Source organism: Drosophila miranda, chromosome XL (assembly GCF_003369915.1).
Source record: "Drosophila miranda strain MSH22 chromosome XL, D.miranda_PacBio2.1, whole genome shotgun sequence".
Classification (NCBI taxonomy): domain Eukaryota; kingdom Metazoa; phylum Arthropoda; class Insecta; order Diptera; family Drosophilidae; genus Drosophila; species Drosophila miranda.
The window spans coordinates 18,683,526-18,697,734 of record NC_046673.1 but is presented as its reverse complement, the minus strand read 5'-3'; the positions used below and the strand labels follow the sequence as shown (position 1 = coordinate 18,697,734).

General features: G+C 45.8%; 2 protein-coding genes across 3 annotated transcripts; both read right to left on the bottom strand.

Annotated features, from left to right (window-relative positions):
• Positions 1–1,163: 1,163 nt before the first annotated feature.
• Positions 1,164–11,266, bottom strand: LOC108154454 (centromere-associated protein E). Its single transcript, XM_033396963.1, has 11 exons — positions 11,041–11,266; positions 10,855–10,961; positions 10,670–10,777; positions 8,213–10,600; positions 6,194–7,918; positions 5,771–5,860; positions 4,531–4,626; positions 4,015–4,373; positions 3,857–3,956; positions 3,179–3,469; positions 1,164–3,009 (listed from the first exon to the last, which is right to left on the bottom strand). Exons 1-11 carry the CDS (start codon positions 11,237–11,239, stop codon positions 1,570–1,572), a joined length of 6,903 nt encoding a protein of 2,300 aa, XP_033252854.1. The 5' UTR covers positions 11,240–11,266; the 3' UTR covers positions 1,164–1,569.
• A 56-nt stretch (positions 11,267–11,322) lies between these two features.
• On the bottom strand, positions 11,323–13,069 carry LOC117192357. Of its 2 annotated transcripts, XM_033397005.1 has the most exons (4): positions 12,884–13,069; positions 12,627–12,724; positions 11,759–11,936; positions 11,323–11,696 (listed from the first exon to the last, which is right to left on the bottom strand). In XM_033397005.1, the coding sequence occupies exons 3-4, from the start codon at positions 11,841–11,843 to the stop codon at positions 11,332–11,334; spliced, it is 450 nt and encodes a 149-aa protein (XP_033252896.1). In that variant the 5' UTR covers positions 11,844–11,936; positions 12,627–12,724; positions 12,884–13,069; the 3' UTR covers positions 11,323–11,331. The 2 variants fall into 2 exon arrangements, with proteins under 2 accessions (XP_033252896.1, XP_033252887.1); XM_033396996.1 differs by lacking the exon at positions 12,627–12,724.
• Between the last annotated feature and the right edge of the window lie 1,140 nt (positions 13,070–14,209).

The window sequence follows — 14,209 nt, the reverse complement described above, 5'->3', positions numbered from 1 at the left end:
GTATGATATGTAATGGTTTGTTGTGGATTTTTGTGCTTGACATCGTTTATTATTGTTGTTATTTACATAGTTGGCTGTTCTTGTTTTTTGTTATTGGTGCAGTTTTCGCTTGCACTGATTTGTGCTTACTCACGTCTGTTGTTGAAAGTGTCTAGTACTTACCCCTACCCCCTCAGGCTGGCATTTACATACATTTACAGCCATTTCATTACGCGATAAACAAAACAAAAATATATGTTTTGTCGCTCTAGCCTTGCCATTGCATCATACGCGCAACACTCTCCGATTTGTCGGGCCAGTTGGCCAGTGAGTCGATCGGTCGGTCGGTGAAGCGAGCCTCCTGTTCACCTTGTCCGTATCAGACCTGTTTTCTTTAACTTCTTTTTTCTTGTTTGCCGTTTCTTTCGGTCACTTGACTGCGCGACCGCACCGGCAGCGCCAACATCCCATTGATAAGCCACCAGCTAAGTGGTGCAAGTGTTGAAAGATCCACCCTATCAGTAAGGGAAGTTGTTTTAGTTTATTTTGTGTAAATTCAACTGCTCTCTGTTACTTACACTGCATCGTAGTTATTTACTTATCCTTCTCCACATTGATGAAACAAATTATGTACCCAACCGACGGCGTTTTGGGCTATTACAGTTCTATACTCTTTGTGATATAACTTTCTTTTTAACAATATAAAACTTGTTTTGGGGCTTTTCAAATCAAAACATCACCAGTCTCCTCCAATCTTCTCGATGTCTGTTCCGCTAGCTGTAATGGGAGTCTCTTAAATGGCAATTCTCGTAAGAATATGATGAGAAATGGAATTACAAATTACCCCACCCATGTGGGCTGTCAGGTCCACATTTGTCTTGCCCAATGAACAGAGCATTACCCCCGTCGTTTGGCTGTAGGGCCGATGATTACCCAATGGCACAAGATAAGTTTTATCTGTCACAGCGGTTCATCTCGGTTTACATGACCTGAGATAATGCGGCTTTGCATCTCATTGCATTGGCCAACCGACCCATATACTGCTGATACATAGGTACTATACAATAAACATGCATTTAATTGTTTTGACTCCATTCGGCACTGCATTGCATTGCTTTGTTTCGTTTCATTTGGTTTGGTTTGATTTCGGTTTGGTTTTTATTTAAACAAAAAAAATTGTATCCTTTTCGTGTATGTACATTGAACACAAGAAAATAATATATATTTTATCCTCTTCATATACATGGTATACTCTGTGGATTTGTTTTTTTTTTCAGGCTTTAGTATGTGCCAAAAGAAAAGTAATAATATTCAAGAATTCTTAATGATTATTTGGCTTAATGCTGGTTGGCGTTGGTTTTTTCTCTGTACATGGACATTTATTTACATTTATTTTCTCTTGAACATGTTGCTAAGGCGGCGCTTGGGCGGCGAATTCTGCGAATGGAACAAAGATATATCGGGTGTATAAGCAATGGGATAATGTTTTGTGGAATGGAAGAAACTTTTATTAAATGAGTATTTTTTTTGTTGCGTGTGTGTGTGTTTTATGTCTTCATTCTGGTATGCGTCTCTCCTTCTGGTATCCCTCTACTTGCCACAGCACAGCAAAAGGACCAAAAGCAGTAATCCAAAAGCCGCGGTGACACCCAGGGCCATCCTGTCCGCCACCTGAGAGCACAGTATCATCGTAAGAGCCATCGCAAGGCTGAGCATTAGACGGCCAGACAGATTGAGGCGACAGAAGGTGTGCCACAGCTCACGCAGCGTCAGCGTCTTTGTCCTTCGCTCGTGGTGCACCAACCGCTGCTCCACATGCGTGATGGTCATTGTCGGCAGGGGCTCCGATTGTATGTTCCCCAGGGAGTAGATTGTACAGGACTTCCGCGACGAGGCACTGGTGAGATTGGTGGCACAGCTGGCATTGGTCGTGCACACGCTGGTGGTGCCCGTAATATTGAGCGGCCGCACCGATCTGACCTTTAGCTGCTCCTCCTGCTCTTTGTAGTGCAGCGGCTGGAGCTCAAACGGTGCCGTCGACTCCGTTTCCCTGCACAACTGCTCAAAATGTGCGCCATGGTTGTCCTCGTTCTCCATCTCGATTGGGGTCTCCCTCTCTCTGGCATATTCCGTCAACCAAGCCTGGACATTCTGCCGCTCGAATACCTGCCGATGCTGCCACATATCTGTACTATCGGTCTCACTGACGTCAAATGTGGTCGCTGCCACTGGCAGCAATCCATCGTCGAGGATCTGCTCTTCTGGCCTTAGTACCACCGTTTGGCCCATCATCAGTAGCAGCTGCTGGTCCTGCTGTTGCTGCTCTTTGTTGCGATTGTGCTGGCTGTAGTTATTGTTGGCGCAGCGGTCCAACGGCTGGAGGAGCTTATAGGTGACATTCGTCGGTGCCTGGTGGTGCCTCTGGAGATTGTCTGGGATGGGTGACTGCTCGAAAGTGACTGCCGGCACAGGGGACTCGTTGAAGTGCCTTCCCTGATCGAAGCGATTCAGGCGCTGCTGTTTCAGCTTCTCGCGCTGCTGCTTGAGATTTCCTGCATGGGCCGTGGCCGTGATCTTCGTCAGCGGCCGGCTCCTGGCAAAGATATTGCCGTGCAAGCAAAGGGAGACACGTCCCTTGCGATATTTCCGCTTGCCGCCGCCAAACTGAGGAGTGGACCCCGAACTAGGGGAACTGTAGCGTGGATCGTTGCTCAGCCTGCGGGTCACTCCACGGGTGATGGCCAACAGTGCGGCATTCGACAAGTGCGGTGTGCCCTCCTCCTCTAGCTCTTCGGCCACATTCTCCTGCTCCTGTTTTGGTTTCTGCTCATTACCTTCTTGCTCGTCCTCTTCCTCATCCTCCTCCTGATCTGAGATTGCATCGCTGGCACTTATCAGACGTCGCTGATCGTAGTAGGAGCGGCTCTTGCGTGGCGTTGAGGTGCAGAAGAGGCCTGAGGACTGACGAAGCTGCAGTCTGCGGCGCTGCATGCCGGTCAATAGATTCGGCCGCTCCCGACGTAGCGGCCGCTGTGGATCAGAAGTTCAGTAGGCATTCAATAGCAGGGACTGTAGCTACACGAAACAATTGACCCAGGGACGACGACGACGAGCACAAAACAGACTTACAGATGCACAAGCCAGAGACGACACATACAACAAGAAACAATAACTAAACACTCATCTCTACCAGTCTTACCTCATCACGGGGCAGGCCACTGCTGCCGCTGGTGGTGCTGCCGATGCTAAAGCGCGAGGTGAACATCTTGAAGCGTGTGGGTGTTTTGGAGGTGCCGGTATTCTCGCATGTCTCGCGCAGTATCTCCCGCGGCGGCTCTGAGCTGCCAAAGGACAAGCGGCCGCCGTTCTTGCTGGGTGTGGGCGGACCAGGACGCTTGTAGTGAGTGCCCATTGACTTCTTGCGGGCCCCAGTGCTCGCCGAACAGCTAAGCAAGGCGCTCGTGCTGTCGTCCAGACTATGTGGTCCGTCCTGAGAGAAACGGAATAGACGTGTGAGGATGGTTGGTGGATAGAAAACTCAAACTGGGATTAGTAGTAGAAAACACACAGAACACGGAACACAGAGATACAACAGCCAAAACGAAAACCAAGCGACAGCGACAGCGAGCAAAGGAGGACGGACTTCACAATGTACAAGAGGATCTGATCTTACTCTAAACTCTATGGGGGTCGTGTTTTTTCCATCATCTGGAAATTGTGTGTTGTGTTTGATTATATTTTATGTTCTTCGATTAGGCCAGAGGCGTGCCCACTGCGCTTTCTTTGCCTGCGCCTTTGCGGGTGTTGCAGCCTTGTTGCTCTTGTCGCTGTTGGTGGCACTGTTGCTGCTCTGCGTCTGGATCTGGATCTGGCTTACTTTGGGATCTTCGTCTTGGATTCCCACATCGTATTGGGCCGCATAGGTGCTCCTCAGATGCGGCGGCTGCAGCGAGTTTCGATAGTTTAGCTCCTCAGCGCTGCAAACAAAACAGAATGATATATAGATACGATGTCAGTGGATGGCCAAGAACTCACGATATATACGGCACACGGCCCAGCTTTAGGTCCGTCAAATAGGTGTTGTTGAACACCTCCCCCTCTTCATCTTCCATTGCCAGATTCGAGGAGGGCGCACTGGGACGCTTGAAGGGTTGCCAGTCCTCGGTGGCGGATGCTGCCGTGCCCGTGCCCGTGCCCGCGTCCGCTGTGGTTGCGCTTCCAGCGACAGTCAGTGTGGAAAGTGAAGATGAGGATTTGGTGGCTTCCGAGGTGGCCTGCATGTGGCGCAATTTTGTTGTGGTTATCGCGTGCTGCTTCTGTTGCTCGAGTATCCTTTCGTTCAAGCGAACAATCTGATTGGAGAGCTTCCGTGTATGCTCCTCGTATTTGGTATTCTGTGTGGGAATGATCCAACGATGTATAAATATTTTTTTGTTTAAATATATTTTAAAAAATATACAAAATATTAATGAAAAGAAATTAATATTTTGTAATTATTTAAATTAGTTTTTAAATAAATTCTCGATTTCTTCGAGCGAGGGCCGCACTCACCTGACATGTAAGGGCCTCCAGTTCCGCTTTGTTATGCGCCGCCTCGCGCTCCTGCTTCTCCTTCATGCGTGTCACCTCCGCGGTGTACAAGGTGCGCTGCCAGTGGGTCAAGTCCGTGTTGTCCGTGTGTTGTTGTGTGTGCGGTGCGGTGTGTGTTGGGGGTTTTTTTGGTGTTTTTTTTTTGGGGGCGATCCGAGAGAGTGGGTGAGAAATAAGTGGGTGGAGTGGCAACAGATAAGGGGACGGTACAAACATGAGTCTCGAAACAAAACAACCTATCGACTTCTTCTAGGTAATATGTTAGCATTAGCATTACAATAGCTAAAGTTAAAGCCAATAACCAATAGAAAACAAATATCAAAAATTTACAAAAAAAAAAATACAAATTAAAATGCAGCATTCTCAGAATTGCGAGGGGCGCTTCAACTTCAAGCTCACGTCGATTCCATACAGTTTTAAAATCCACACTATCAGGCCACTATATGCCACCATTGATACTATGATTATCCCCACGGTGAGGCAATGTCCGCGCAGCACGCGCTTCCACCACGAAAACGAGCTAAGAAGCGCGTCAGTATAGTCGAATGTTTCCTCCGATTCAGATTTAACTACGCAATCTCCAACTTTGGCATTGGGTTCCAGTTTGTACGTTTCAGGGCCTGGAACCAAAGCCAAGTCTTCGCCGCTTTCTAGCACAGTAGCATTATTGTCATCAGGTCCAGTTCGTACCACAGTTGTAGCTACGTTTCCCTCATCTATTGAGGATTGATCCTCAGTCTGGTTAGGCTTTCGTCTCACATTCGGCTGGCTCTGTGTTCCGATTGTTTCGAGTGGTGTTTGGAATGATTCGAATGGTGTGTTCGAGTGTTCGTTCGTCGGACAGTGTGTGCGTGTATGTGTGCGTGTGCGTGTGTCAAGGATTTTTTGTAGCAGGTGGAAGGATAGGAGAATAAAAAACCGTGTTTTTTTTTAAATTTCAAAAATATAAACAATTTTTTTGCGCAAAACTAAAATTCAAGCTGTACTTTGTCCTCCCCCTTCTTCATCAGAATCGATCTTTTTCTGTATCTGTGGAATAATAAGGAAAAAAAAAAAACACCAAAACCACAGGGAAAATGAAGAGTACAAGCTTCACAGAACAGAAACAACAACAACAAACAAAAAAAAAAAAAAACAACATATAAAACCATATACCAAATGCTATACAAAAATACAAATACAATACCAAATATATACATACATGCATGACAGAGAAAATCGAACTCCAACTGGCGCTTATTCTGGGTATTTTTTCAAAGAGAATGTCGGTTGGGATTCGGTCTGTATCAGACTGTACAGATGATTAGTAAATAATAATAAATATCTACGGCAGGCAGAATGCAGTCCATGCATGGCATGGTATCAATAACTATCCCTTGGATTGTTTGCATAGATTAAAGTTAGCTTAAGATTATTATACAGATTATTATTAGATTTATTAGAAAGGGAAAATTAGTTTGGGAGTGTGCGATAAAGTCAATGAACAGAGAACAGTGTTAGTGTATTATGTAAGAAATTTGTGGTATAAAATATAAAATATATATATGACCAAAATAGATATTATCAGCAGTGGAATATGTAGGATTTTAGGGATTCCATTGACCGATTCACAGGCGGGTCTTACCATTTTATTTTTCATTTTCTCCAACTTGCCCTCCATCTCGTTGCGCTGGTCCTTTATGTTCGCTTGTAGTTCGTCAATCTTCTTTTTGGCCTCCTGATATTTGGCCTGCAGCACCTGGCAGTCCCGCTGGAAGGTCGTGCGATCGAGTAGCCCCTCCTCCTCGGCAGCCGCCGTGTATGTGGCACTGTGGTGTTTCATCGTTTCGGCCAGTTCCATTTTGGCGGCATTCAACTGTTTGCTTAACTCAATCTGTCGTTCGTCCGAGGTCGTTTGTGGGTCAGTAATCTCGATTTTAAAAGGGGCATAGTTCTGTTCAGATTGCTCCAGTTGATGCTGGACCAACGAGAGCTGCTTCTCGGTCATGGCACGAGCTTCAGTCTCGATCTCCTGGCGGGACACCTCCACCTTGAGCTGCTTTTCAACTGAGACCAGGTCTTGCTTCTGGGTGTCATTATAAAGTTTCAGGGCCTCATGTTCTTGGTTCAGGGTGTCGAGCTCTTGCTTCAGAGTGTCACGCTCCTGTGTCAGCGTTTTATTCTCCTGTGTCAGGGTGTCGACCTCTTGCCTCAGGGTGCCTTTGTAAAGTGTCAGGTAGTTACGCTCTTCTTTCAGCATCAGCACTTGTTGGTGAAGTTTTTGGCGATCCTCTTCCAAACACTTCTGTTTGTGGAGTAAGTCCTTCTCTAGGGCCCTGAAATCATCTTGCTGCTTTAAAATGATCCCTTTGTGTCCTTGAACCATTTCCTGGAACATCAGGAGCTGCCCCTTGTGATTCTGAAGGTCCGCTTGGAGGTCAGCTTTTTCTTGGAGACTCTGTGCGTGCTCAGCCTGAAATTGTGTTGCCAGCAGTTTCAATTGCTGCTTATCATGTGCATGTGCCATTTCGATTTTCAGCATTTGCTCGCGTGCTTTCTGCAATTCTCGTTTGACAGCTCCCAGGGCCTGGTTCCCGGCATCTATCTTTAGCTGGATTTCCGTGTCATGCGAGAGTTTCTGCTGTTGGACAAGTTTTTTTGCTTGCTTAAAATTGTAGTTGAGAATACCCATCTCCTGGCTGAGTCGTGCCTCTTTCGCATCGCATTCTCTGATGAACTTATGGAGGTTGTTTTTGGTGGCACGTTCGGATTTGAGAATCATTTCTTTATCCTTGCGCAGGGTTTCGATTTCCGTGTCCTTTCGATAGAGTATCTCTTTGAGCATTTCCAGACAATTCACCTGACGCAAAGAGCTCTCGCCATGTAGCTGACGGTTCTCCTTGTTTTCGTTTGCGTTTATCTCCGCCAGCTCCTGCATCTTCTCTGTGGTATTGTCCAGTATTCCCCATATCTCTCGTTCCATGTACTCAAATCGAGATATTTCCGTCTGGTGTTGCTGTTCGGCAGCCTCCAGGTTGTCGCGCTCTTCCAGTACGGTCGCATACGACTCGTTCAGATTGTCGCGCTCTTTCAGTAGGGTCGCATACGACTCGTTCAGATTGTCGCGCTCTTTCAGTAGGGTCGCATACGACTCCTTCAGATTGTCGCGCTCTTCCAGTAGGGTCGCATATGACTCGTTCAGATTGTCGCGCTCTTTTATCAAGGTACCATAAGACTCGTTCAGATTGTCGCGCTCTTTCTGTAGGGTACCATACGACTCGTTCAGATTGTCGCGCTCTTTCAGTAGGGTCGCATATGACTCGTTCAGATTGTCTCGCTCTTTCTGTAGGGTCGCATACGACTCGTTCAGATTGTCGCGCTCTTTCTGTAGGGTACCATTAGACTCGTTCAGATTGTCGCGCTCTTTCTGTAGGGTACCATTAGACTCGTTCAGATTGTCGCGCTCTTTCAGTAGGTTCGCATACGACTCGTTCAGATTGTCGCGCTCTTTCAGTAGGGTCGCATATGACTCGTTCAGATTGTCTCGCTCTTTCTGTAGGGTCGCATACGACTCGTTCAGATTGTCGCGCTCTTTCAGTAGGTTCGCATACGACTCGTTCAGATTGTCGCGCTCTTTTATTAAGGTACCATTAGACTCGTTCAGATTGTCGCGCTCTTTCAGTAGGTTCGCATACGACTCGTTCAGATTGTCGCGCTCTTTTATCAAGTTACCATAAGACTCGTTCAGATTGTCGCGCTCTTTCTGTAGGGTACCATTAGACTCGTTCAGATTGTCGCGCTCTTTCAGTAGGGTCGCATACGACTCGTTCAGATTGTCGCGCTCTTTCAGTAGGGTCGCATATGACTCGTTCAGATTGTCTCGCTCTTTCTGTAGGGTCGCATACGACTCGTTCAGATTGTCGCGCTCTTTTATCAAGTTACCATAAGACTCGTTCAGATTGTCGCGCTCTTTCTGTAGGGTCGCATACGACTCGTTCAGATTGTCGCGCTCTTTTATTAAGGTACCATTAGACTCGTTCAGATTGTCGCGCTCTTGGTTCACGGTGTCACTATAAAGTCTCAGGGTGTCACGCTCCTGTTTCAGAGTGTCCCGCTCTTGGCTCAGAGTGTCGAGCTCTTGCTTCAAGGTGTCTTTATGAAGTCTTAGAGTGTCACGCTCTTCTGTCAGCAGCACCACTCGTTCGTTGTGCTTTTGCCGATCCTCTTCGCAACAGTTCTGTTTGTGGAGTAAGTCTTTCTCTAGCGTATTGTAATCATCTCGAAGCTTCGAAATGGTCCGTGCATGTCCTTGAACTGTGTCCTGGTGCATTCGCTCATTCGTACCGGCGATCTCCTTCTGCGAGCTGCTATCTTTTTCAAAGTTTTCGTATCTTTCGCGCCATTGATCGATCTCCAGCTCCAACTTCTTGATAACGTCTGAGTGTTCTTCTTGCCAGTGTTTCAATTTCTGCTTGTAACACTTTTTATTCTCCTGCTGGCTCTTCACATTTTCCAACACAACATCTTTGGACTTATCATACATCTGCAGAAGAATTTTTTGCATCGAAAGCTTTTTCGCTAGCCCGGATTTCTCAGCCGACAGGGTGTCCAATATATCTGTTAGCACCATCATTTCGACTGTTAGTTCAGCTATTTTCGCATCCTTTTCTGCAATCAGATCTGTATCGGAATCTTTTTGTGCCGCACGCGGTGGCTCTTTGGCGGTGGCTACTTTATTCTGGTATTGGATCTGTTCCAGACGTTGCAGCACGTGGGACAACTTGTCAGCCTGCTCGGCGGCTTCTGCTTCCGCTTGAACGCATTTTTGCAACGTAAAATTGCATTTACTTTCCAGTTCCTGCAGTGCCCGCACATAGTAACGGCCGATCTCCGAGTCAGGGTCGTGATTCTCATTCTTGATCTGCATTTCCTTCTTCTTCCGTGCCAGCTCCAGCTTTTCCAGCCGATCGTGACGATGTGCTAGTCGCTGAGACTGTTCATGTGATGTGATCGCCAGAACGTTGCGGTCCTTGACTAGCTGGTCGAGCTCCGCCATCCTTGCGGGCGCCTGCAAGCGTCCCTTAGCCTCTTCGTCCTTAATCTGCTGCTGCAGCACAGCAATTTGATCTTTTACCTCAGCCACCTCGCTCTCCTTCTTGTTCAGCAGATCATGCTTCGAGTTGATCTGCTGCTCCAGCCTCTTTGTTTCCTCAAGACTCTGCCACGACATCTCATCACTCGCCTTCTTATCCTCGAGGTAGTTGAGGACGCAATGCTGATCATTTAAGTTTTGCAAGGCCATCTGTGAGAGTTCAGTTTCGAGGATCTCCAACTGGTGCTGCAGCTCATCCAGCTGTTTATTATGTTTCTCGGTCAAGGCTAGAGAGTCGAGACGCTGTTGGGCATCCAGAATTCGTTTATGCTGCTGCGCCACGATCTGCTTTTCGTTGTCCAAATCCTCGTCGATAAATGCCAGTTCACAAGTCATTTTGATGCACTCCTTGTCGTGCGGATCGTGCATGTCGGCCCTGGCGTCCTTTTCGCTCTGCAGCTTCGCGATTAGGATCTCGATCTCGTTGTGAAGTTTCCTGGTCTCGTATTCGGCGGCTGCCTGGGGACTAACAATAAGCGCATCACAAATAGCCTTTAAAAGCTGCGTTTGATCATTGAAGGATGGTTCGACCTTCACTTCCGCATTGATTAATTTGTATATGTCCGACTGGAGTTTTGCGAATTCCTCTTTTAGCTGACATAACTCCTGATCCTTTTCGCGCAGCTGCTTTTCAATCACACAGCTGCCAAGATTTTCCGGCACACTGCCAGGCGACAGCGAAGTGTCCAGCATGTCCGAGGAGGCATTCAGCACCTCACGGCGTCCCTGCGACTCCTGCCGCAGCACATTCAGGCACTGGGCTAAGTCCTGCTTGTCGCGCTCCAGGCAACTAATCTCCAAATCTTTGTCCCTCAGGCTTGCCTTATATTGATTGACCGTCAGATTGAGCGTGTTGATTTGGTCGAAGCACTTCTTCAACTGCTCTTCTACTTCGCGGACCTGTTCGGAGAGTTCGGTAGTGTTCATAAATAGAAGCTGAAGTGAGGGGAAAGGATATATCGGTCTTACCCTTGCATTCTCCTTGACATGCGCACTGATCGCATCCTGCAGGTGTTCATTTAATTCAGCAATTATTTCCTCCTTGGCGGCTATTTCCTTTATAAAGACTTGCTTAAACTGAAAAAAAAAACAAAAATTAACAAATGGAATGGAAAGTTAGGGCCTCTCCTTCCCCTTTGGTTTCTTCTACTCACATGCTCGAAATTACTACGCCCGTCGGCTTTTTCTTCGCTGGACATCTCCTCGAATAATTTAATCTTTTCCCTTAGTATCGCGATCTCGGCCTTGAGTTCTTTATTAGCTGCAGAAAGTACGGGTGGGGGAGGGGGGATACGTAAGAGAACATTTTGTTGGGGAAAAGTGCTGTGGGCGGGACGTACCATTTAGTAAATTTACTTTTTTTTTTAATGCTTCCTGAAACAATTCATCCAAGACGGAATACTCGTTCTCTGTCGAAACCAATTTGCGTTCAGCCAATGTTAATTTTGTTTCTAATTCCGCCAATTTGATTTCCGTAGCCGCCAATTTATCGATCACTTGTCGACATTCAAACACCGTCACACGCTCCCGCTCACGCATTGGTGTGCTGCAAATCGGCAGCGGCGAGTATTCGTCGCGGCTGCTGTGCAACGGCGTATCTTGCGGAGTCTGTGGACTCTCTGTGATGGCCTTTACGGGTGTGCCAGGAGTCTCGGGGTCGGCGGGGGGGGAATGATGGCGGCCTCCGTTTGGACAGTGCTCGGCGTATCCGGCAAGACCATTGCAGGCGGTGTGGCGGGCTCGAAAAATTTCTTAGTCGTTTCAAGTGCCTCGCCCAGGCATAAACGTGTTATCTTCTGACTATTAACGATGCGCGACAAAAACGATGCTATGGCCTTTTGAATGTGCTCCGGGAGCTCTGTGCATTTGAGTTGATATTGTGTACTCTTTGTAGTGACACATGCATAGTGCAGCATCAATGTGTACACCAGATAATAGTCGCTGCGATCGAGGTTTCCACTTGTATCCAGATTGGCACCAAAGTCTGGATAAACGGCTGCTCGCGGCAAAAAGGGAGTGGATCAGTAGGTGAATCAAAAACACATTTTAGTCTCTTACTTTGCAAAAATTTGATCAGCGGTGTATCATTGCGCGAGCTGAGATCGCTGTGCTCCGAGCCCGTGGTGTCCAGAGAGAGATGCATGTTATCATACTCCAGGTAGCGCTCGAAGAATTTATAGATGTTTGATTGTTCGATAGTCAGCACATTTTCGTCCACGAAGCCGCATTTCTGTACCTGTAAGAGGATTATATTGAGGATTTGCATTGGATTTTTGTTTCCTCCCACTGCCACCCACACACATACACGCATGCCCACTTGTGCTCAAATACAAAACACACACACACACACACACACGCACAGGCATAGGGTACCTTCGGCTAATTGCAGCCTTGCGGCTGCGCACCCGCGCAGAAAAAACACACACAAATACATATACACGCGATGTACGCGATGGCACAGGTAGTGCTCTGCGGCAGCAATTCGTTCTTAATCGCGATTCCAAATACATTCGATTTTATTTAATTATTACTATTACATATATAAGCAATTTGACATAAAAAAAGAAGCAAATTCACAAATTTAATCACACAAGGTCACGCACGAACAGCAGGCGGCGCAGGCAGCAAAACACACACACACACACACACACACACACAAACCAGAACTCTGACGCAGAACTTCGCAAGGAACCTTTTCGTTCCTGTAACTTCCAATGTTCATTATTTTACAATGCAACTTACAATTTAGATACTTTTTTAAACATTGTTATTTTCAAGCATTGAGAGCTCTGCTCCCTTTTCCACCAAAATGAATTGTATTCAAATATTTTTAACTTTTAAGGCTTTTAAAAATGTTGGCTTAAACGCAAGAAATTTTGAAACCAAGCACACACACACACACACACACACACACGGCATGGCTCACAGGTATGGATGCATATGAATGCGGCGAGCCTCGCAGACACCGGCCAGCAAGAATGCACGCGCACACATAGAAAGTATAACTTTATGCCGGCTTTTAATCTGAAAACAAGATCATCTCTTGCATTTATTTTGATATAGATTGTCCTTTAATGTAAAAATTTTCAAAAAAACAAGCAAAAATTGCCCGCACACGCAATATAGCTATGCGCCAGCAACGCACAGGCAAAACAAAATTTAAAAAAAAAATGCTCAACTTACCCAAGCGAGGATCACCGACTTCCAGCTTCGGAGATCCATTTTAGAAAAATACTGGAAGTCAAACAAAAAAACGAAAAAAAAGCTTCTTCACGCAGCGAAGAGACTTGACACTGGACGAATTAAACTTCTGGAAAAAAATTGGAAATCACAAACGACGCTCACTTTTTGAATGAATAAAACAGTGTGACTGTTTGATTTATCGATATGATATTTATTGTCTCATTTTCCAAATATACCGCAAATATACCGATGAAAAAACAATCTTAGCCTACTTATACCCCCTTTATATAAACATGATAAGAACTAATAGTAGTAATAGTAATTAATCCTGTAGGTCCATCCTATTTTGTCTCTTTATCTCTTTCACCTAAACTGGACTAAAATGGTCGACAATGGGTTAATCATTCTCTGTCCAAGTCTCTCTCTGTTATTCAATCTGCTTTGAATTAATAATATAATATAAAAATTAATAATGTCTCTCACAGAATCGCATGTTTTTGACATATTAATGTACTTGATCTGTGTTCTGTATATATTTATATCTAGATCCCGACTATTAACTGCCAAATGTTGTATTTCTGTATTCATCAGTTCTGTAAAATCCCTTTCCTTAGTGTATACTAGTGTTGTCGTTTTGTTTCAGAAGGCAAACTCGTCGGCAGATCGAGGGTGAAGGAGGACTTGCTATGATTCATGATGCCATTATACAAGGTGGTCTCGTCGGGAGCCGAAGTTCGTTCGTGTTGTCCCTTATCGTCGGTGCATGCTTGCTTGTTGATGATGAAGGTTGTTCACGGACGAATTTTTTGATATATTCTTAACCCTTATGTCCCGACAACAACAAACGAGACCACCTTGTATAATTGCATCATGCCCGTCGGGAAGTCCAAGAATCATAGCATGATGCAATTATACAAGGTGGTCTCGTCGGCAAAAGTTAGTCCCTTAACGTATGCTAGCAATAAGTGCGAGTGAAGGGCACATAGTATAGTGAGTGTGAGTGAGACGGTATATGTTGATGTTGATTAACCCTTAACAGGCCCGTGGGTTTTAAAATTTTAAAATAAAATGATTTTACTGATATATTAATATCAAAGACTATACAATACCAAGATGTCGCATGAGCGACCAAAAAGCTGTTCTATGGCGGGTCCTAACATTAGGACCCAAAAGGAACGAGGGAGCGCGCGGGGTTTCAATTCCCTTTATTTATTAATTCTTTTCCACTTTTTTAATAAATGTTTACACAAAAGACTCTTCCAGCGAGTCTCACTCACACTCACTATACTATGTGCCCTTCACTCGCACTTATTGCTAGCATACGTT